Here is a 23,691-nt window from a genome sequence, read left to right on the forward strand (position 1 = left end):
ACTAGCAAACTGCCCATCTCCTGTGCCATAGGAAGGGTAAGTGGTATATGAAGTGAACAGTATTTAGGTCACGGCCTGCTCTGGCTCATTTCTCCATTCAACTTCCCTTCCCAATCACGTTGCACTGTGTCACCCCTCTTCTTCCTACGCCTCGGGCCTGGTGAGGGCCACCCAAAGGAGACTGCTGCAGGCCCAGCTCAGTCCCAAGGGACATGTCTCAGCCACTGCCGGGCAGGAGGAGTGCCAGCACAGAGGTTATCAAAAGAGCCTGTAGTCAGGAAAGATGGCGTTTGTTTACCATTGTCCACCGACTCTCCAGCTGCCCACTGGGTGTGTGGCACGAACCTTATCTGACTTCTGAAGCAAGTGTATACTACCTAGTATGTTAGCGACAGGTGCAACTACCTTTAAAAGATTTAGAAGGAAGACCAACTATATGATTCAAAGACTCCCTGACAAGTATATTACACAATTAATCACATCGAGCATGGCTTAATGCAAGGGTTAGGGGAAGCTACCGTTCCATGGATGTTGAAGTTCTTGTTTCTTGGTGCAAAGACGTTCTGGAAGGTGTTCTGGTACTGAGGTGCAGCCGTCCAAGGAGAATGAGGTGCCGGAGTGGAGATCATCATGAAGAATGGCTCAGAGTTGGACTTGTAGTCCAGGAAGTCCAAGGAGACATTGGCCTGACATATACAAAGATTTGTCATTGCTTACCCTACTTCACAGTTGAGGACCTGACAGATACCTGTTCTCTGGTGAACAGGGGTACAGGGCCCTATTAGCTTTCCACCAATCTTAGCATACAGTCTATGTCACAGTCACTTGCAAGCGTGTTGCTGGAACAGATCGTTTGGCTTTCAGGCAAACACAATAAAAAATTGAAAAGCACACCATCGAAGAAAGCAATTAGGGTTTTGATGATTTTACATGACCTTAAAATTGTTATGCCTCCCATAAGGAAAAAAAATAGTAATTTGGCCATTTTAGTATTAACATATTAATGTAGCTTAGAGTATATACATTTATGCAGCTTAGAGTATACACATTTGATGCTTTAAAGAACATAGAAAGAGAGCCAACCTAATTCACAACAGTGGGAAAAGTGAATTAAGTTACTGTAATTTTACAAAAATATGTAGAGAGTAGATATCCTAAGCTGTGCCAGCTGAAGTAGCTAAACTAAGTGAACAATATTAAGTCTAAATACACCACACCAGGGTTTTAATTTATATGGACTTAAATTTTTCATTTGCTTCTCTGGAGATACTTTATGAAAATGAAAGCTTCCCACACACATGCTGTGTTTTTAATTTCCTAGTTGATTTACATCTTCATTTATTCCCAACACTAAACTCAAAAGATACTATCAATTTCTAATCACCATCCCATCCCCCTACTTTACTCCAGCCCTGGCAAGAAACCCTGTGGTTTCTCCAACCTGCCACGCACACTCCCTTTCTGTTCCCTTTGCCTGTGGCACTCTTTCCCCTGACCTGTATAGCTCACTCTCATCTCCTTTAGGATTTTGCCTAAATATTATCTATGTAACTCCCATCCCCTGCCTTATTTCTCTAGCTAATCGCCATCTAACAAGACAACACACATACGGGTAAATAAAATCCTCCACTACAAGGTTACCGTCCACAGGATCAAAGACTCTGTTTCATTTACTGCTGAACACCTGCTATAATGGGTGCTGAAGTACTTGGTGAATGAATGCCCTATGGAGGGGCTGTCATTAGATACATCTTAGACAGGAAAGGACAGTCCCAAATTCCCGTCCCAATTTCAGTATTTTTTATATATAATATACAATGCCTGAAGAACTTCCCTATCCCTATCCCGCCACCCTCATGATGAAGATGCCATCTTGTAGCTTGTGAGTAAAACTGGGATCAAGAGTAGGAACCCCTACAAAGTAAAACCTCTTCGAAGTAATCTCTATAGTCTTAGAGATTAGCCTTTGGAAAAGGGATTTTCTGCTGGAATTTCAAGAACATTAGATCTGAGCCTGGCTTAATTACAAAGAAAAACACCCTCAGGAGTTTTTAATCAGTTGGAAATATTATTTGGCATTTAGACCAAGTTGTTATTCATGTTACCCAACATTAACAAATACAAGTAAAGATTTTCTAGGCAGAGAGTTTAATTAAACATGAGCTAAAGTGCAAGCACAGAGCTTCAGTAACTCACCAAAACATCTGTCAGGTAGTCCACACTGTAGTTCTCACCATGCTTCCGTGCCTTCCCATTGATAGAGAGGGTATAATTATAGTATTTAGAATTCTTTTCCTATTAAAGAGAGGAAAGTAAGATTTTTTATGAGGTCAGCACACAAAATGAAAGTTGGAAACCATGCTGGGCTAAACTATACTCTGTTTAAATAGTGATAAGACAAAAAAAAAAGGTAATTGCTCAAGTCAATACTGAATTGGACTTTATGACTAGGGTTTTATTAACTGCTAGCACAGTTTCAATAATATGTCCTAGTTTAAAAAGCCAGAAATGGATCCGGTAGAACAGCAAAACATGTTGCTAAACCTTGTGGAATGCAAGAAAAGTATCCCACAAACAGAGTGACTCACAACTCAACAGACTTTCTTTTAAGGAGACAAAATGGTCAATCATAAAAGCAAACCAAATAATGTCAACATCAGAGCTACAGCAGAAAGTAAACAGCATCTGCAGGGTTGTGCGGAATTGCCACTGACTTCGTTAATCACTCACCAAGGCATACCAGTAACTCCAGCCCAGAGGAACGTGTGCTAGTCCACCTGCATCTGGGGCTCCATACTGCAAAGCAAAACAAGCAGCGCATTAGAAGTCCTTAGGACGTGACCAGACCAGGAGGAAACAGGAAACTTTCAGAATCTTTTTAGATCAGTGCCTGAAACATGGTAGGTGCTCAATTTCCTCAAACACATAACAGTCAAAAAGTAAAGAACACTATCGTCCTAGGAACTTCTGAGGCAGGAGTTGGCAAACTATGGCTGGCGGGCCAAATCTAGCCTGCCTACTGTTCTGTGGGGCCAGCAAGCTAAGAATTTTCTTCCAAACATTAAAAAATATAAACACCAATCAAAATCAACTATACTTGAATAAAAAAAAAAAACAATCAGGGCTTCCCTGGTGGGACAGTGGTTGAGAGTCCGCCTGCCGATGCAGGGGACACGGGTTCGTGCCCCGGTCCGGGAGGATCCCACATGCCGCGGAGCGGCTGGGCCCGTGAGCCATGGCCGCTGAGCCTGCGCGTCTGGAACCTGTGCTCCGCAACGGGAGAGGCCACAACAGTGAGAGGCCCGCGTACCACAAAAAAAAAAAAAAAAAAAAAATCAAAAGAGGAATATTTTTGTGACAAGTTGCATAAGATTGAAATTTCAGTCGCGGTGAAGTTTTACTGGAACACAGGCACACTCATTGGTTTATGTAAGTCTGTGGCTGCTTTCCTGCTACAACAGCAGAACTGTAGAGTCACTATAGAGACATATGGCCTGCAAAGCCTGAAATATTTACTTCTGGCCCTTTACAGGGAAAGGCCACATAGCTTAGGCCACATGGCTCATTTGCTGAGCTACTGATGGCCTAGACTGAATGGTCCAGCCAACCTTGTGGCTAACAGCCCAAATCATCAGACTACAAGCCACCAGCCTATCACTTCAGCTGTCCTGCTGGTGAAGTCTATTTTTGGACTCAATTTATCTAATGAGATGAATTAAGTGAAGAGACCACAGAATCATCCCATTTTATCTCGACAAGGCTTAATACTGCCCATTTAAGGCAGTGCCTCTAAGAACTAAATCTTTATTATTATTTTTTTTTGGCTGTGTCTACGACACGTGGGATCTTAGTTCCCCAACCAGGGATCGAACCCGTGCCCCCTGCATTGGAAGCACAGAATTTTAACCACTGGACCACCAGGGAAGTCCCCTAAGTCTTTGTATTTTGAAGAATTTCTAATTTTGTATACGTTAGATGATCTTCAACATGCAAAGTAGTGTAAGGTCTCTTTATGACCTATAGCTTTAACCCATCACAGTGCTCATGATTCTTTTCAAACCGACTCATTTTTCATCAAATCCACAAGGCTGCAAATCCCCCAACTGTTGCGGGGAGGGGGAGAATTAACAAAATTCAGATCAGATATTAAGATCTCTAGCAACCACAGATGAAGTACATAAGAAAACGTGCATCTTCTCTTTGTCCTGAATCCCCAGTTTTATTTTAAGAGATAACCCTAAACACTCTCAAACACATTATTTCGTTTAAGCCTGAACTTCGACTAAATGCTAAGGCCAATGTGGTGGACTCGAGGCCCTGAAATCTGGCCTCGGCAGGTCACAGTGAGGCCTCCCTCCATCCAGGCCCTCAAGGCCAGCACACTAACCACTCAGCCACATGCTTCAATGGTCTGAATGTCTCAGGCTCTGCGTGCTTTTCCTTCATCACTGATCTCTCCACAATCTGCTCCCAGTTTTCAGAAAGTGGGTTAACCATTAAGCCGCTATAATTCAGGAAAAGATGCCCAGAGGAAAAAATTCTTCACTCCACTCCTGATAAAGGGGGAAATGGAAACAAAGATACCATGACAGCCAAAGGACAAGCAGAATTCTTGAGGAAAAGGGGGAATATGCCTCAGACCACAGCAGTCCTAAGACAATTTTTAAACAAATGCTCCAGAGACTATTTAAAGAAAGAATAACCACAGTGCCCAAATCATGTAAATACGTTCATGTAAGTTCTGGTTTAACAGGCAGATTAAGAGAAAACAACATACACCGAAAACCGTTTAACATGACTTGAACGGATGCTAATTAAAAAACAATTAACATGAATCATACTAATTCACATTCAAGAAGCTGTTTTTTAAAAAGAAAGAACGGGAATAATTAGATCATTCAACATACCTCATTTAAGTATTTCCCTGCAAAAAACGTTTGATAACCACACATTGATCTGAGAATTGCTGGGAAAGTATCTGGTTCTTGGATCTTCTGCCAAGACTTACTACTGCAGTTTCCCTCCAAAGTGTTGTTAACGACGTGATGGTTATGTGGGTACTTCCCTGTCAGGATACTGGCTCGGCTCGGACAGCAAAGAGCACTTGGCACATACTACAAACGGAAGAGAAGCAAAAAAAAGCAAAGTTACACAAGACAGACGGATTTCTCATCATTTCTAAACAGAAAGCAAGCTGCTCAATGCCCCAAAGTCAAATTTCTAATTTCCCATGGAATAGAGGTTTTCTTTATACATGACACATTTCAGAGCTGCTTTAAGTCCCCTAGTGGAGACAGTAAAGCAGATAGAACCCAGAAAACAGATTTCTTTTTCAGCTGGTTTCTTTCTACAGAATAACCTAAAGTTGTTCTAATTTCATCTGCCAAAGAAATATTTACATGCAAGGAATACAGCATGGTGGGAGCTAGGTCTTGAACAAAGATAAAGAATACTACTTGAATCTAATGTGGCAGAGAAGTAGAGGTTCATTTTCAGGCTGATCTGTGGCTTTATACATTTCTTGCATCACTTTATACACTGGACACAAATTTTTTTCCTACTCTAATTATGCTCCTATTAGCTCCTGTGATCAACGGAATTATCCTATTCAACCCAATGTTTGTCTAGGTCTTAATACTCATCACGGATCCACTTTACAGAAGGGTAATAGTAGCTTGTACTCGCACCAGCGGGGAGGGAATGCTCATTTGAGCACGCCCTTGCCAGAATTACATATTATCCCTTTGAAATACTTAGCATCTCTTCGGCCTTTCAAACTGGATTTGGCATTTTTAAATACCGGTGAGGATGAACATTCTCCTCATGCATACTGACCAACTGTGTTCATGTGAATGGTTTGTTCATGTGCTTTGCACATTTTCCCCTCTTGTGACATAAAATTTGAGTTAAGGAAGGATTCAATCATGTTACAAATACTTCCCATTTTTTACTTTTGCTTTTTGAGTTTGTTACATGTTTGACTTTTATAATTTTCACATTGGCAACTCTTGTAATTCTCTCCCTTTTATATTTCCTGACCTATTTTTTGGCCAATGCCACACTGCTCACTGGATCTTACATTTAGTGTCCAGCAGGGAAATTTCTTCCTTTAAACATTTTACCTTGATTATTCTAACCTTTTTATTATTCCAGATAACTTCTGAATCACTTAATTCAGCCTAAAAAAAATCTTGCTGGGACTCTGATTAGAATAAGCATTTTATAATCTTGCGTCTTTCCACACAAAATGATGTGCATATCTATGTATGAAGTATTGGGTTGGCCAAAAAGTTGGTTCGAGTTTTTCCGTAACATCATCTGTAATGAACTTTTTGGCCAACCCAATACTTTATCACTCACAAAATTTTGTAACTACATTTATAGGTCTTAACCATTACTGGCCACCACCAGCTATTCCTAGAGTCTATATTTTCCTGCTGTATAAGTGGGATCTTCTCTTCCCCATGTTTTTCTAACTAGTTATATGGAAGAAAGTTACTTCTATTTTTTCATTTCTACCTTACTAAATTCTATTAGTTTAAAAAGTTTTCCAACAACTCTATGTTTTCTAGGCAGAAAATCCAGACAAGTGGAAATAACAATTTTTGTCTTTTTCCAGTACTTTTATTCCACAAGTACTGAATTCCACAAGTACTCTGAATTCCACAAGACTTATGCCAATGACTAGACAGTTCAGAAGAACATTAAGTGAGAGATATTGGGCCCTTGTCTCTTCCCTAACAGCAGTGTTCTGAGACTTTAACCTTAACCGTAAGTTGTGCTATTTGTTTGAAATATTCGTCATAGTACGGACGTAACAGTTTAATAAGTTACAAGGAAAGGATGCCAACATTTCAGAGGACTTTCAAGCATCCATTGAGACAAGTATCTAATTTTCCTCCTTTTAACCACTCATATGCTGGTAAACAATATAATAACCACCATTATGTAGTGGTACTTACTCTAAGTTAGGCACTGATATAAATGCTTGCTTTACATGTAACAATCCATTTAACCTCCGAGACAGGTTTTAGTATCCCTATTTACAAATGGGGAAACCAAAGGCCAAAAAGGTTAATAAGCTGCCCAAGGTCACACAGCTAGGAGAGAGGCAGAGACAACATTCAAAACAGGGTGATCTGGTTCCAGAGTCTGCTCTTAACCAACACTAGCTGCTGTTCAGTGGATTTCCTGATATTAAGCTGGGCTACCACTGACTCGGTTATGAGCATGGTTCCTGAATTTGATTTGTCAGTATTTTACTTTGGATCTTTGTATTTATGTTTACATGTGTACATATACACATATATTTGTATTTACATATATGTCCACACACATGTACACACAGTTGTTGTTGGGTTTCTTTCATTTTGCTGCTATTATCTTCGTTAGGTTTGGCTATCAGGGTTAATTGGGTTTTGCAGAGTAGCCTGCAAGCTTTTACCATGGAATTATATTTACACAGTACAAATGTTAACCGTTTCTTACAATCCATTTTCAAACCTCAAACAGTGAAGTTTTAAATAAACTTCTCTAGTTCTGAGTTGTAGATGAGAATGGCTTACAAAATACCTGTAATTAATCTTCAATTGTTAAGAAGTGATATTTCAACTAAACAAATCTATATTACATTAAATAGACTCCTTCCCTCAGATCAGGCATTTAATTAGAAAAAAACCACAGAAATTACAGTAGACGACCCAAAAGAAAGTGTTTCTTCTTAGAACATAAACACAAAGTGTAACAAAATTAAATCAGCTTCAAAACTTACAGCACTGGAGAAAGTCATCCCCATCCCTCCAATGAGAGCCTTGGTTTTCTTTAGTGGTGTCTGTAAAGTAAACAGTTATCTGTTGAACAATTTCTTCCAATAAACTAAAACACACAGAACAAAATTCATGTTTTTTTGTATCTTACTCTCAACCTTTTATTCCCCAATGATCAGCTCTATCTGACACTAAGGAACAGCCAAGTGTCCCATGTGTTTCTGGAGATGAACCAAACAAGTTTGGTTACAGTCAGTTATGTCCTGTGCAAAAGTTCAGGGAGTTGTAATGCTTGCAGGAAGGGAAAGTTCACAGCTGATGGCACTATTCTAGCAATGTTGATTTCAATGTAATGAAATTTTGGTGCCCTTCTCTTATTTGTCACCAGCTGCCTTACAAACAGGTGGGGCAGATCTACCTCTATTAATTCATCTTTAGAAGCAGGATATGAAAAATGATATGAAAGGAGTCTTCCATCCTTTAAAACAGAAATAAAACAACACTTAGGTTCTGAAAGCCAGACAAGGCCCCGACACTAACTCAAATATCAGGTGCTCGGTGGTGAAGCCCAGATGCACACTTTTTGACTATAAGCTCATGGGCCTCTGCACTAGACCAACCACCACCTCAGGCAAAGACTTGAACTAAGCGGCAAACACATATACAGAAAACCTTGTCAAGCAAAAGACTAGTCAGAAAATTATTTCGTTTATATTCTTGCTTTTCATCTTTTGCTCAAAACTTAACATCCTGACAAGTAGAGAGAACAACTAGTGTGGGACTCGAGGGACATTGTTCCAGCTAATGATTAAGAACTCTCCAGACAATAGGGGCTTCTTAGACAATGGGTGAATTTCCAGGATGTCCGGCCCCCTTCCGAGAAGGAGGGAGATAAACAAAATGTAAAAAAGGTATCTGTCAAAGACCAATCAGGAAGCTGGGGACAAGTTCCCTCTCTGGTCCGAGCCTAAGCCGGGACCAATCAGCAGGAAAACACAACCAAATCTATAATTTACATACGGGGAAGTGGGAACCTATAAAACTGACATATTCGCGCCCAAAAGGGGTTCCTTCTTCGACCTCCTGCGTGAGGACCAAGGAACCCCGGTGCACCGGCCTTCAATAAACCTCTTGCGTTTTGCATCGGCTTCCGACTCTTGTTGTTTCCTGGGCGAGTCGAAACTCCTAGGAGACCGCGAAGGTCTAACATTTGGGGGCTCGTCCGGGATTCCACTCGCCCCGGACCACAAGAACATCGGGAGTTGGAGGTACCAGGTAAGCTCGAGCTTGATTGTCTGTTTGTCCCTTGTTCTTTGTGGGCCATTATCGGAGGAAAGCCGTAAGAATCGGCTTATTATGGAATCTGTATCGGACCTCTGGCTAGGCAGACGTGCTAATAGCCGGCGTCCATGAGCCCTAGGGGACGCCCTGGTGGCTCATCTGGAAGGAGAGGCAAACTCTGTCTCCCCTTCACTCGGTTTCGGCAGTTCCCTTGGTGATAACTGCCATCTGAAGAGGTTTCGGTTTTGAAGCGAGCTCGCGGTGGCCCATGCGTATATGTGTTTCGTGGAGTTTTAACTGTTTCTGTATTGTGGTCTATTCTTCTTCTCTGACGGACGACAATGGGACAAACTATGACGACTCCTCTTTCCCTTACCCTAAGCCATTGGACCGAAGTTCGGGCCAGAGCCCATAATTTTTCGGTAGAGGTAAAGAAAGGAAAGTGGCAGACTTTGTGTGCCTCTGAATGGCCAACATTTCAGATAGGATGGCCCCCCGAAGGATCCTTTTTATTAGACAAGATTAAGCTGCTGAAGTCTAAGATATTTAATATAGATCCCCACGGACATCCAGACCAAGTACCATATGTCTTGGTCTGGTAAGATTTAATTCTCTCCCCACCTCCGTGGGTCCGGCCCTTTGTTTCCTCAACAGGAACGTCCGCGCACACATCAGCAGCGTCGGAGATATTAGCCTTAAAGAAAAACCCCAACACGGAGAAGCTACCGGACGCCCCGGATCCACCGAAGGCGATTTATCCTGACCCGCAGTCCGATTTGCTTCTTTTGGATTCCCCACCCCCTTATCCTCCGGCCCCAAATCCCCTACCACCTAGAGGACCCCCAGCTCCACTGCCCTCGGCACCAAGGGAACCATCCATGATGGAAGAAGAAAGGGGTCCCTCAGCGGGCACTAGGAGCCGGAGGGCTATCTCCCCAGACTCCACTGCCCTACCTCTTAGAGAATATGGCCCCCCCCGACGGCCAAGGGAATAGACCTCTCCAATATTGGCCCTTTTCCTCTGCAGATCTTTATAATTGGAAAATGCATAACCCAACTTTTTCCGAAAATCCACAGGCCCTTACCGCTTTAATAGAATCTCTTGTTTTCTCCCACCAGCCCACATGGGATGATTGTCAGCAGCTGCTCCAGACTCTCCTAACGACTGAGGAGAGGCAACGGGTTCTTTTAGAAGCCAGAAAAAAATGTATTAGGCGCCAATGGACAACCTACCCAGCTGCCTAACGAGATTGATGCTGGTTTCCCACTCGTCAGGCCAAACTGGGATTTCAATGCCCCGGAAGGTAGGGAGCGCCTGAAAATGTATCGCCAGGCTCTGGTGGCGGGTCTCCATGGAGCGGCCAGACGGCCCACTAATTTGGCTAAGGTAAGGGAAGTCACTCAGGGGCCCCAGGAATCTCCAACTGTGTTCCTGGAACGTTTAATGGAAGCCTTTAGACGCTTTACCCCTTATGATCCAACTTCGGAGGAACATAGGGCTACTATAGCAATGGCTTTCATAGATCAAGCGGCCCCTGATATTAAGAAGAAATTACAGAGGCTAGATGGCTTGCAGGGATTTTCGCTTCAGGAGTTAGTAAAAGAGGCAGATAAAGTATATAACAAAAGAGAAACAGAGGAAGAGAAGGAAGAAAGAAAGCAGAAAGAGCAGGAAGCCCGTGAAATAAGACGGGATAAGAGACAGGAGAGGAATTTAAGTAAGATACTGGCCACTGTGGTTGGAGGAAAAAATATAGGGGATAGGAATAGGCAGAAAGGGCGAACGGCAGACAGAAGGCGGCCATTAGACAAGGACCAATGTGCCTACTGTAAAAAAAAAGGACATTGGGCGAGAGAATGCCCTAAAAAAAAAAATGGAGGAAGGCCAACCAGAAACAAAATCTTAACATTGGAAAAAGAAGACTAGGAAAGTCAGGGCTCGAACCCTCTCCCCGAGCCCCGGGTAACTCTTAAAGTGGAGGGGAAACCTGTTCAATTTTTGGTGGATACCGGAGCCCAGCACTCCGTCCTTCTCCACTCAAAAGGTCCTATCTCAGCTAAAAGGTCATGGGTACAAGGAGCCACTGGGAATAAACAATATTCATGGACCACACGAAGGACAGTAGATCTTGGGATTGGACGAGTAACCCATTCATTTTTGATTATTCCGGAATGCCCCTATCCTTTGCTGGGAAGAGATTTACTCTCCAAAGTAGGGGCTCAAATCCACATTCAGCCAGAAGGTCCCACCATAACTGATAATAAGGGAAGGTTACTTCAAATATTGACTATAAAATTAGAAGATGAATATAAATTATACGAGCAGCCTTCATCCTCACGAGTTAATGTTACAGATTGGGTAACTCGGTTCCCTCAAGCCTGGGCAGAAACTGCCGGTATGGGGATGGCCAAAAATCGGCCCCCGGTGCTAGTGGAACTCAAGGCAACTGCCACCCCAATAACGGTCCGTCAATACCCCATGGGTAGAGAAGCCAAAGACGGTATCCGTCCCCATATACAGAGGCTACTAGACTTGGGCATCTTAATAAGATGTCAATCAGCATGGAACACCCCTCTCCTGCCGGTAAAGAAACCAGGAACAAATGATTATCGGCCGGTGCAGGATCTACGAGAGGTAAACAAACGGGTGGCAGACCTCCACCCCACAGTTCCAAACCCTTACAACCTCCTGAGCACTCTTCCACCTCAACATACGTGGTATACTGTTTTGGACCTTAAAGATGCTTTTTTCTGTTTAAGACTCTCTCCCCTGAGCCAACCCTACTTTGCCTTCGAATGGAAAGATCCAACATCGGGAATGTCTGGTCAGCTGACATGGACACGGCTACCTCAGGGATTTAAGAACTCCCCGACCATCTTTGATGAAGCCCTCCATCAGGATTTGGCATTATATAGAGAATCAAATCCCCAGGTAACATTACTCCAATACGTTGATGATATTTTATTAGCTGCTGAGACCCAAGAAGATTGTATCAAGGGTACTAAAAAACTGTTAACGGAACTTGGAACCCTGGGATATAGAGCCTCAGCCAAGAAAGCACAAATATGCCAACAACAGGTCAGTTACCTGGGGTATCTATTAAAAGGGGGGCAAAGATGGCTCACGGAGAGCAGAAAGGATACGGTGGCCCAAATTCCGGCTCCCAAAAACGCCAGGCAGGTTAGAGAATTTTTGGGGACGGCCGGATTCTGTAGACTATGGATTCCAGGGTTTGCTGAGCTGGCGGCCCCATTGTACCCCCTAACCAAAAACAGCACTCCTTTCGTTTGGGGCGATAAGGAACAACGGGCTTTTGACCAAATCAAACGAGCTTTACTTTCAGCTCCAGCCCTAGGACTGCCAGATGTAACCAAACCTTTTCATTTATACGTGGCCGAAAATAAGGGCATTGCAAAAGGAGTATTGACTCAGAAATTGGGTCCCTGGAATCGCCCAGTTGCTTATCTGTCAAAAAAATTGGACCCTGTGGCATCAGGATGGCCCACCTGTTTAAAGATAATCGCTGCAGTAGCCGTTCTAGTCAAAGATGCTGACAAACTAACTTTAGGACAAAATCTAATGATAACAGCTCCTCATGCCCTGGAAAATGTAGTCCGTCAACCACCGGATAGGTGGCTAACTAATGCCAGGATGACCCATTACCAAACCCTGTTGCTAAACTCAGATCGCATCAAGTTTGCTCCAGCCACAGGACTCAATCCAGCCACCTTGCTACCTGATCCTGACTTGGAAGGCTCCACCATCATACATGATTGTCAGGAAGTACTGGCTGCAGCACACGGCAGTAGGCCAGATCTGATGGACCTGCCCCTCCCTGATGCTGATTTCACCTGGTTCACGAATGGGAGCAGTTTCCTGGAGGAAGGTAAGCATCGAACTGGGGCAGCCGTGGTAGACGGAAAACAAGTCATATGGGCAGCGGCGCTACCACAAGGGACCTCAGCCCAACGAGCTGAATTAATTGCCCTGACGAGGGCATTAGAGATGGCAGAGAATAAAAAAGTAAACATCTACACAGACAGTAGATATGCGTTTGCTACCGCTCATATCCACAGTGCCATTTACCAACAGAGAGGGCTACTAACTTCAGGTGGCAAAGAAATTAAAAACAAAGATGAAATCGTGGCTTTGTTGACTGCACTCATGCTTCCTACTAAAGTCAGTATCATCCACTGCCCTGGACATCAAAAAGGAAATACCCCAATAATTAGGGGAAATAATATGGCTGACCAAGTGGCCCGAGAAATAACATCGGGAAAAGTCATTTTAGGACTGTCAGATAAAGTTCCTGAAAAACGAGGCCGTGATAAAGAAATCATCCCGGCCACAACAAAAGGAACTTTGTCCCCTCAGCAAGCAGAATCCATGTTACAACAGATGCACAGATGGACACATTTGGGGACTAAAAAGATGGTAGCCTTGTTACAAAAAGCCGGGTACGAAACCCCTGGAATGACAAAATTAGCTGAACAAATTGTGCAGGAATGCGTCCCATGTCAACAGGTAAATGCTCACAAAGGGAAACTTGAAACTGGAAAAAGACTCAGGGGGGACCGCCCAGGAACTTACTGGGAGGTGGACTTTACCGAAGTGCGTCCTGGAAGGTACGGTAATAAATACCTTTTAGTTTTTGTAGACACTTTTTCAGGATGGATAGAGGCTTTCCCAACAAAGAAAAAAACAGCTGCTGTAGTAGCCAAAAAGATTTTAGAAGAAATTTTTCCTCGATTTGGAGCACCAAAGGTAATAGGGTCTGATAATGGTCCAGCCTTCGTCGCCCAGGTAAGTCAGGATGTGGCCAGATATTTGGGGACTGATTGAAAATTACATTGTGCCTATAGACCCCAAAGTTGAGGTCAGGTAGAAAGAATGAATAGGACTCTAAAAGACACCCTAACTAAATTGTCCTTGGAGACTGGCGGTACCGATTGGACGGTGCTCCTTCCTTTGGCCCTATTTCGGGTTAGAAATACACCTGCCCGATACCATCTTACTCCTTTTGAAATATTATATGGTGCCCCGCCTCCCCTCCTCACTTTAGGAAAAGAAATAAAACCTGATTGTCAAAATAACACTGACTTATATGCAAGGCTACTGGGACTCCAATTGGTCCAGAAAGAAATATGGTCCCAACTCGCCGAGGCCTACCAACCGGGAACACCGGGAGAAACTCATCCTTTCCAAGTCGGAGACTCCGTATACGTCCGTCGGCATCGAACCCAGACGTTGGAACCTCGATGGAAAGGACCATACACCGTCCTCCTCACCACCCCAACGGCCATAAAAGTGGACGGCATCACTGCCTGGATCCATGCTTCACATGTGAAGGCTGCACCAGCAACGGCATCATCAGGATGGCGGGCCCAAAGAACAGACAACCCGCTCAAACTCAAGCTTCTACGAACCTAGGACTTATAATTTTGGTTTTACTGCCTTTATTGACTGTAAGTGATTTTAGCTCTCACCTCCCCCAGCGTTTAACTTGGCAGGTAATTTCTCAGACTGAAGATGTAACCTGGTCCATTAGTCATACTGCACCCCCCTGGACCTGGTGGCCAGATCTTTTTCCTGATGTTTGTAAATTGGCTATAGGAGCACCTTATTGGGATACAGAAGATTCTCATGATATGAACACTGCCCCTTCCAAAGTTTCGGAAACTGATTGGTTTGGGCCGGGTTGCAAAAATGCAGGCAAAAGAATGATGCTTGGTATCCTCACTTTCTACGTATGCCCCGGGTTCCACCGCCCTCGATCTCTGAATTATAAATGTGGTGGAACTGAAAACTTTTATTGCAAAAGCTGGGGATGTGAAACTACCGGGGATACTAATTGAAAACCCACCTCAACTTGGGATTTAATTACTGTAACAGCTAATTATTCTCATAATGAGGATACCGGACACCGGAGTAAATGTTCAGGATGGTGTCATCCCCTTAAAATTTCCTTTAGTAATCCCGGAAAAAGAGATAAAAAATGGATAAATGGTCATTCTTGGGGCGTTAGATTTTACATGAGGGGATATGATTTAGGAATATTAATGACCCTTAAGCTAAAGATTAAGACTCCTGCTCCTATATCAATAGGCCCAAATCCCGTACTTGGCCCCCCTTTGCTTCCCCCGGCCCCTTCAACTACGTCAACAAAGAATGAGACTAATGAAACCTCTAGATCCAAAGAACCCACAGTTAAGCCTGGGACTCCTCAGGATAGGATGCTTTCTTTGGTGCAGGCAGCCTTTACGGTTCTCAATGCTACAAACCCAGAGGCTACAAAATCATGTTGGCTTTGCTATGCTGCCCCTCCCCCTTATTATGATGCTATAGGATATAACTCCAACTATACTAATTCTACCTCCTCAGACCAATGTCGATGGAAGCAAGAAGGGAACAGTAAATTAACCCTGTCCTCGGTTTCCGGAAATGGTACTTGTATAGGAACACCTCCCCAGTCCCATAGACACCTTTGTCATGATTTTATCCTCCCTTCAGGCTCAGGATATCTTGTACCTCCTCAAGATGGATGGTGGACATGTAACACGGGGCTCACCCCTTGTGTCTCTTTAGAGGTTCTTAATAATTCAGCTGACTTTTGTGTGTTAGTGCAATTAGTCCCTAGACTTATCTACCATTCAGACTCATCCTTTTTAGGTGAATATGTAGGAAAAACAAAAAACAAAAGAGAACCTGTAACCCTCACATTGGCTGTCCTTCTGGGACTAGGAATATCTGCCGGGATAGGAACAGGAACCACAGCCCTCATACAACAACCCCAGTATTATGCAAGTTTAAGACAGGCTGTAGACATCGACCTTCGAGCATTAGAAAGTTCCATAACTCAACTAAAGGAATCACTCACCTTACTTTCAGAAATGGTGTTGCAGAATAGAAGAGGCCTAGATTTGCTGTTTCTTAAGGAAGGGGGATTATGCGCCGCTCTAAAAGAAGAATGTTGCTTTTATATTGATCATTCAGGAACCATTACCAAAACCATGGATAAACTAAGGGAACGCTTAGATAAAAGGCAAAGGGAGAGAGAGAACAAAAAAGGATGGTTTCAATCATGGTTTGATAAGTCCCCCTGGTTTACCACCTTAATCTCTACTCTGTTGGGACCTCTTATTGTTTTATTGTTGATTTTAACTTTTGGACCATGTATCCTAAATCGCTTGATAGCATTTATTAGAGAACGTATCAGTACTGTACAAGTTCTAATGTTAAGACAACAGTACCAAAGTTTACGAACAGAAGGTTGAGATTCCATGATTGGAATCAATAGTCACAAGAAAAAGGGGGAAATGTGGGACTCGAGGGACATTGTTCCAGCTAATGATTAAGAACTCTCCAGACAATAGGGGCTTCTTAGACAATGGGTGAATTTCCAGGATGTCCGGCCCCCTTCCGAGAAGGAGGGAGATAAACAAAATGTAAAAAAGGTATCTGTCAAAGACCAATCAGGAAGCTGGGGACAAGTTCCCTCTCTGGTCCGAGCCTAAGCCGGGACCAATCAGCAGGAAAACACAACCAAATCTATAATTTACATACGGGGAAGTGGGAACCTATAAAACTGACATATTCGCGCCCAAAAGGGGTTCCTTCTTCGACCTCCTGCGTGAGGACCAAGGAACCCCGGTGCACCGGCCTTCAATAAACCTCTTGCGTTTTGCATCGGCTTCCGACTCTTGTTGTTTCCTGGGCGAGTCAAAACTCCTAGGAGACCGCGAAGGTCTAACACTAGTTTCAAATCCTACAGCAAGGATAAAAAGTATGAAGATGGTCACTTAGATATAAATAATAACAATAAAAAATACTAACGATCTTTATCGAGATTCCAGACAGCAAGAAAGGATGATGTGAAGAAACTTATTTCAGTTGTATTATGAGTCAGTTCATAACGATTCTGAAGTTCCTGAACACAGTTTTAACATACTGAACACAGTTTTAAGTGTATTTTGTTGTGTAATAACTTCTTAAAGACTAATAACCCAAATACATAACCATGTTAATAAGAGGGTCATTTTCAGTACTGTTAAAAAGTTATCCCCACTGTTTTATACAGATGATAGAAAACCTAAGTAATCCATTAGCTAGAGAATTCTAACTTATTCAGGAATTTTGAAAACTCATGTGACAAAATTCAACATCCATTTATGATAAAAACTCTCAAAGTGGATATAGAGGGAATGTGCCTCAACATAATAAAGGCCATATATAACAAGTCCACAGCTAATATCCTACTCAACAGTGAAAAAATGAAAGTTTTTCCTCTAGAATCAGGAATAAGACAAGGATGCCCACTCTTGCCATTTTTATTCAACGTAGCATTGGAAGTCCTAGCCACAGCAATTAGACAAGAAAAAGAAAAGGAATCCAAATTGCAAAGGAAGAAGTAAAACTATCACTGTCTGCAGATGATGTAATACTATACATAAAAAATCCTAAAGGCACCGCCAAAAAACTAGAGCTCATCAATGAATCTGGTAGGGTTGCTCGATACAAAGTTGATATACAGTTAATGTTAATAAAATTAATATAGTGTTGCACTTCTATACAGTAACCGTGAACTATCAGAAAGAGAAATTAAGGAAACAATCCCATTTACAATCACATCAAAAAGAATAAAATACCTAGAAATAAACCTACCTAACGAAGTAAAAGACCTGTACTCAGAAAATTATAAGGGACTGATGAAAGAAATTGGAGATTACACAAATAGATGGCAAGATATACCATGTTCATGGATTGGAAGAATTAATATTGTTAAACTGACCATACTACCGAAGGCAATCTGCACATTCAATGCAATCCCTATCAAAATATCAATGGCATTTTTCACAGTACTAGAACAAATAATTTTAAACTTTGTATGGAAACACAAAGCACCCTGAATAGCTAGAATAACCTTGAGAAAGAAGAACAAAGCTGGAGGTATCATGCTCCCTGACTCCAGACTATACTAAAAGCTACAGTAATCAAAGCAGTATGGTGGGACTTCCCTGGTGGTGCAGTGGTTAAGAATCTGCCTGCCAATGCATGGGACACAGGTTCAATCCCTGGTCCGGGAAGATCCCACATGCTGTGGAGCAACTAAGCCCATGTGCCACAACTACGGAGCCTTTACTCTAGAGCCTGAGAGCCACAACTACTGAGCCTGTGTGTCTCAAGCCTGTGCTCCACAACAAGAGAAGCCACTGCAAGATGCAACTAGAGAAAGCCAGTGCACAGCAACAAAGACCCAATGCAGCCAAAAAAAAAAAAAAAAAAAAAGGCAGTATGGTACTGGCACAAAAACAAACACGTAGATCAATGGAACCGAACAGAGAGCCCAGAAATAAACCCACACACTTATGGTCAATTAATTTACAACAAAGGAGGCAAGAATATACAATGGAAAAAAGACAGTCTCTTCACTAAGTGGTGCTGCCAAAACTGGACAGCTTCATGTAAAAGAATGAAATTAGAAAATTTTCTCACACCATATACAAAAATAAACTCAAAATGGCTTAAAGACTTAAATATAAAACATGACAACATAAAACTCCTAGAAGAAAACACAGGCAAAACATTCTCTGACATAAATTGTAGCAATATTTGCTCAGATCAGTCTCCCAAGGCAAAAGAAATAAAAGCAAAAATAAACAAATGGGACCTAATCAAACTCATAAGCTTTGTACAGCAAAGGAAACCATAAACAAAACAAAAAGACAACAGGCTGGGAGAAAATATTTGCAAATGCTGCAACCAACAAGGGGTTAATTTCCAAAATATACAAACAGCTTATGTATGTCAATATCAAAAAAAAAAAAACAAAAACAAAACAAAACCCAAAGAACCCGATCAAAAAACGGGCAGAAGACCTACATAGACATTTTTCCAAAGAAGACATACAGATGGCCAGCAGGCACATGAAAACATGCTCAACATCATTAATGATTAGAGAAATATAAATCGAAACTACAATGTGGTATTACTGTATTACCTCACACCAGTCAGAATGGTCATCGTCAAAAAGCCTACAAATAATAAATGCTGGAAAGGGTGTGGAGAAAAGGGAACCTTCCTACACTGTTGATGAGAATGTAAATTGGTGCAGCCACTACAGAAAACAGTATGGAGGTTCCTTAAAAAACTATAAGTATAGTTATGATATGATCCAGCAATCTCACTCCTCAGCCTGTATCTGGAAAAGACAAAAACTCTTAATTTGGAAAGATACATGCACCCCAATGTACACAGCGGCACTATTTACAACAGCCAAGACATGGAAGCAACCTAAATGTCCATCAACAGATGAACAGATAAAAAAGATGTGGTATACATATATATACAGTGGAATATTACTCAGCTATAAAAAAGAATGGAATTTTGCCATTTGCAGCAACATGGATGGACCTAAAGATTATCATACTAAGTTAAGTAAGTCAGACAGAGAAAGACATATAATATTATATGGTATCACTTTTATGTGGAATCTAAAAAAATACAAATGAACTCATTTACAAAACAGAAACAGACTCAGACATAGAAAACAAACTTATGGTTAGCAAAGTGGGGGTGTGTGAAGAGATAAATTAGGAGTATGGGAATATATATAAAAACAGATTAAAAAACAAGGATTTACTGTATAGCACAAGGAACTATACTCAATTATCTTGTAATAACCTATAATGGAAAAGAATCTGAAAAAGAATATATATGTATTTATGACTAAATCACTTTGCTGTACACCTGAAACTCAACATTGTAAATCAACTCTAGCTCAATTAAAGAATAAATAAAAAGCTTCTGCAGAGCCAAGAAAACCATTAACAAAATGAAAAGGCAACTTATACTGAATGGGAGAAAATATTTGCAAGTCATATATTTGATAAAGGGTTAATATGCAAAATATATAAAAAACTCATACAATAGCAAAAAAACAGCCAATTAAAAAATGGGGAGAGGGGACGTCCCTGGTGGTCCAGTGGTAAAGAATCTGCCTTATAATGCAGGGGACGCAGGTTTGATCCCTGGTCAGGGAGCTAAGATCCCACATGCCATGGGGCAACTAAGCCTGAGTACCGCAACTACTGAGCTCATGCGCCTCAACTAGAGAGCCTGCGTGCCACAAACTACAGAGCCCATGCACTCTAGAGCACACACATACCACAACTACAAAGCCCATGCGCCCTGGAGCCTGTGGACCACAAATAGAGAAGAGAAAACCCAAACACTACAACTAGAGAAGCCCGTGCACTGCAACGAAAGATCTCTCATGCCTCAATGAAGGTCCCGTGTGCTGCAACTAAGACTGGACGCAACCATAAATAAATAAGTAAGTAAGTCTTAAAACAAAACAAAAATGGACAGAGGATCTGAAAAGACCTTTTTCCAAAAAAGACATACAAATGGCCAACAGGTAAATGAAAAGATGTTTAACATCACTAATTGTTAGGGAAATGCAAATCAAAACCACAATGAGATAGCACCTCACACCTGTTAGAAAGGCTATCATCAAAAAGACAAGAGATAAAAAGTGTTGGTAAGGATGTAGACAATAGGGAACCCTTGTGCAATTGTTGGTGGGAATGTAAACTGGTTCAGCCAGTATGAAAAATCATGTGGAGGTTACTCAAAAATTTAACAATAGAACTACCATGTGGTCCAGCAAATCCACTTCTGAGTATTTATCTGAAGAAAATGAAAACAGTAACTCGACGATATATATACCCCCATGTTCACTGTAGCATTATTTACAATAGCCAAGACAATGGAAACAACCTAAATGTCCATCAATGGATGAATGGAAAGGAAGATGTGGTATATATACACAATGGAATATTACTCAGTCATAAAAAAGAATGAAATATTGCCATTTTGATAACATGGGTAGATTCTGAGGGCATTATGCTAAGTGAATTAAGTCAGAGAAAGACAAATACTGTATAACCTCACTTGTATGTGGAATCTAAAAAAACAAGAAAACCCAAGTTCAGATACACATATTGGACTAGTGGTTTCCAGAGACAGGAAGTGAGGGGTGAGGGTGGGTGCAGTGAAATGGGTGAAGGGTGTCCAAAGGTAAAAACTTATAGTTATAAAATAAAGAAGTCATGGGGATGTCATACACAGCATGGCAACTACAGCTAATAATATTGTATTGCACGTTTGAGAGTGGCTAAGAGAGTAGATCTTAAAAGTTCTCATCACAAGAAAACAAATTCTGTAACTATACATTATTGATGAATGTTCACTATATTTATTGCTGTGATCATTTTGCAATATATACAAATATCACCATGTTGTACACCTGAAACTAACATAATGTTTTATGTCAACTACACCTCAATAAAAGAAATAAATTTAAAGAAAAAAAAAGGTCTTTGATGATTTTCAGTAGATCCACAATAGGTTGCCAGGGGATGCTAGAGACACATAAGGTCTTTGCTAACCTTCAGAAGGAATGTCACCAGCCATGATTTCCCACAAAACATCACTGGGTGCTATCCTCAAGTAAAAAACACTGGGCTGAATGAAACATTGGTTTGATGAAGAATCTGAGTTACAGTGAGTACACAGGCAGGGGAAACAGGAATGCAAAGTATAAATAGTAAAAGGACTATGTGAGCTGATTACAGGGAACGATGGTCAAATTGTCTGGTATTTATGCAAAGCTACCGAAGAATATCTGATTTATAGTAAGACTAAATTTTGTGATTGTAACACATTTACTAAACACTTAATGTGTGCCAGGCGTTGATCTAGGCAATGGTGGACAAAAGATAGAAGGTCCCTGCCCTCATGATCCTTGTACTCAAACAACAGGTAAACAAACAATTATTTCAGGCAGTGAAGAGTAATATAAACCAGGACCATGTGCTTGCAGGTGATGACAGCAAAGGGGAAAACTACTTTCAAGAGGTGGTCAGGAAAGGCCTCCTTCAGGATGTAACTTCAGTACTGAGTCACATGATCAGTCAGCCAGGCAAAGCCCCAGAAGAAGATGCTTTCAGGTTGAGTGAACAAGTAATATGCTGCCAGAAAAGGAAAGCAACACATGTGAGGGCAGAACAAAGGCCAGCGAGCTAGAAGCAGCACAGTAAGTAAAGGGAAGAATGGGGTAATAAGACAAGGTCACAGAGGTAGGCAGGAGCCAGATGATGATGCAGAGCTGCACAGGAATTCAGATTTTAGTTTAAGTAAGAAATGTATATTAATAACCATAACCTTTAAAATGCTAATGGTAGTACAAGTGATAACCATACTCTGTGCTTAATCAAACAAGTCCCAAACAGGAAACCGCACTGTACCAAAAAACGTGTGTGCGCGTCCATGCTAACCTGAATGATAAAGTGGATCCTTGATATCTAAGCAAAGATAGTAGCTGGTCACGTTAAGGCCAAACTACATTCCTTAAGAAACAGACAATCTTACACTTGCATATGACTAATGTGCTACTTTACTCATCTGAAGCAAAAAAAACCCCTAAGGAGTCACCTGCTTTCCTGGGCCCCATATACAGCTGCTCTGAAATAAAATTTTGACAATTCGGATAATTCTATGGCTAACTTTTAACAATGAAAGATCACTTTGCCTTAAGCAAAGACATGATGTATTCATTCTTCCCCTACATCTCCTTCCCTCACTTCCTTGAGGTTTTGACCAAGTGTCAGTTTTTCTAGAGAATGATTTTAAAAATACTAACCTGTGCTTCAGTGAAGAATAGTGTGTCCATCACCCCATAACAACATTCAAGTAAAATCAAGAAATGGATGAACGGTTCCCTGGGCAAAAACTAAAAATGGGGGCTTCCCTGGTGGCGCAGTGGTTGAGAGTCCGCCTGCTGATGCAGGGAATACGGGTTTGTGCCCCGGTCCGGGAAGATCCCACATGCCGTGGAGCGGCTGGGCCCGTGAGCCATGGCCGCTGAGCCTGCGCGTCCGGAGCCTGTGCTCCGCAACGGGAGAGGCCACAGCAGTGAGAGGCCCGCGGACCGCAAAAAAAAAAAAAAAAAAAAAAAACCTAAAAATGGAGTCCCACAGATGAAAGCTACAACAAATACAATGAACTGTTAAAGATGATGCTACCACATAAAAGACTACTTCAAAGATGATCGCAAGATTCCACATCAAACCACAATCATACAAGTGCTATAATCCTTTGACCTGAGTTAGTCTGGGGGACTGATACTTGTTTATTTGCCAACTATGGCATCAATTCATGATCTTTTTTTGGGTCAGAGATCTCCCTCTCTCCATAAAAATGAAAATAATACACACGAAGTATTATGTGTAAATTAAGGAGTTCCGCCACTGTGGAGAACAGTATGGAGGTTCCTTAGAAAACTACAAATAGAACTACCATATGACCCAGCAATCCCACTACTGGGCATATACCCTGAGAAAACCATAATTCAAAAAGAGTCATGTACCAAAATGTTCATTGCAGCTCTATTTACAATAGCCCGGAGATGGAAACAACCTAAGTGTCCATCGACAGATGAATGGATAAAGAAGATGTGGCACATATATACAATGGAATATTACTCAGCCATAAAAAGAAACGAAACTGAGCTATTTGTAATGAGGTGGATGGACCTAGAGTCTGTCATACAGAGTGAAGTAAGTCAGAAAGAGAAAGACAAAT

The 23,691-nt window shown here is 41.7% G+C and overlaps 1 protein-coding gene across 1 annotated transcript in view; it reads right to left on the reverse strand.

The window, feature by feature from the left end:
* GNS (glucosamine (N-acetyl)-6-sulfatase) overlaps positions 1-23,691 on the reverse strand; it is a 60,811-nt gene that overhangs the window by 34,055 nt on the left and 3,065 nt on the right. Inside the window, exons 2-6 of the mRNA XM_082665170.1 lie at positions 7,772-7,831; positions 4,908-5,114; positions 2,731-2,796; positions 2,197-2,295; positions 519-686 (exon numbers count right to left, since the gene is read on the reverse strand). Coding sequence (XP_082521296.1) covers positions 519-686; positions 2,197-2,295; positions 2,731-2,796; positions 4,908-5,114; positions 7,772-7,831 — 600 coding nt within the window. The remainder of the gene's footprint in view (positions 1-518; positions 687-2,196; positions 2,296-2,730; positions 2,797-4,907; positions 5,115-7,771; positions 7,832-23,691) is intronic.

This window comes from Grampus griseus (genome assembly GCF_964374135.1).
Source record: "Grampus griseus genome assembly, chromosome: 11".
NCBI lineage: Eukaryota > Metazoa > Chordata > Mammalia > Artiodactyla > Delphinidae > Grampus > Grampus griseus.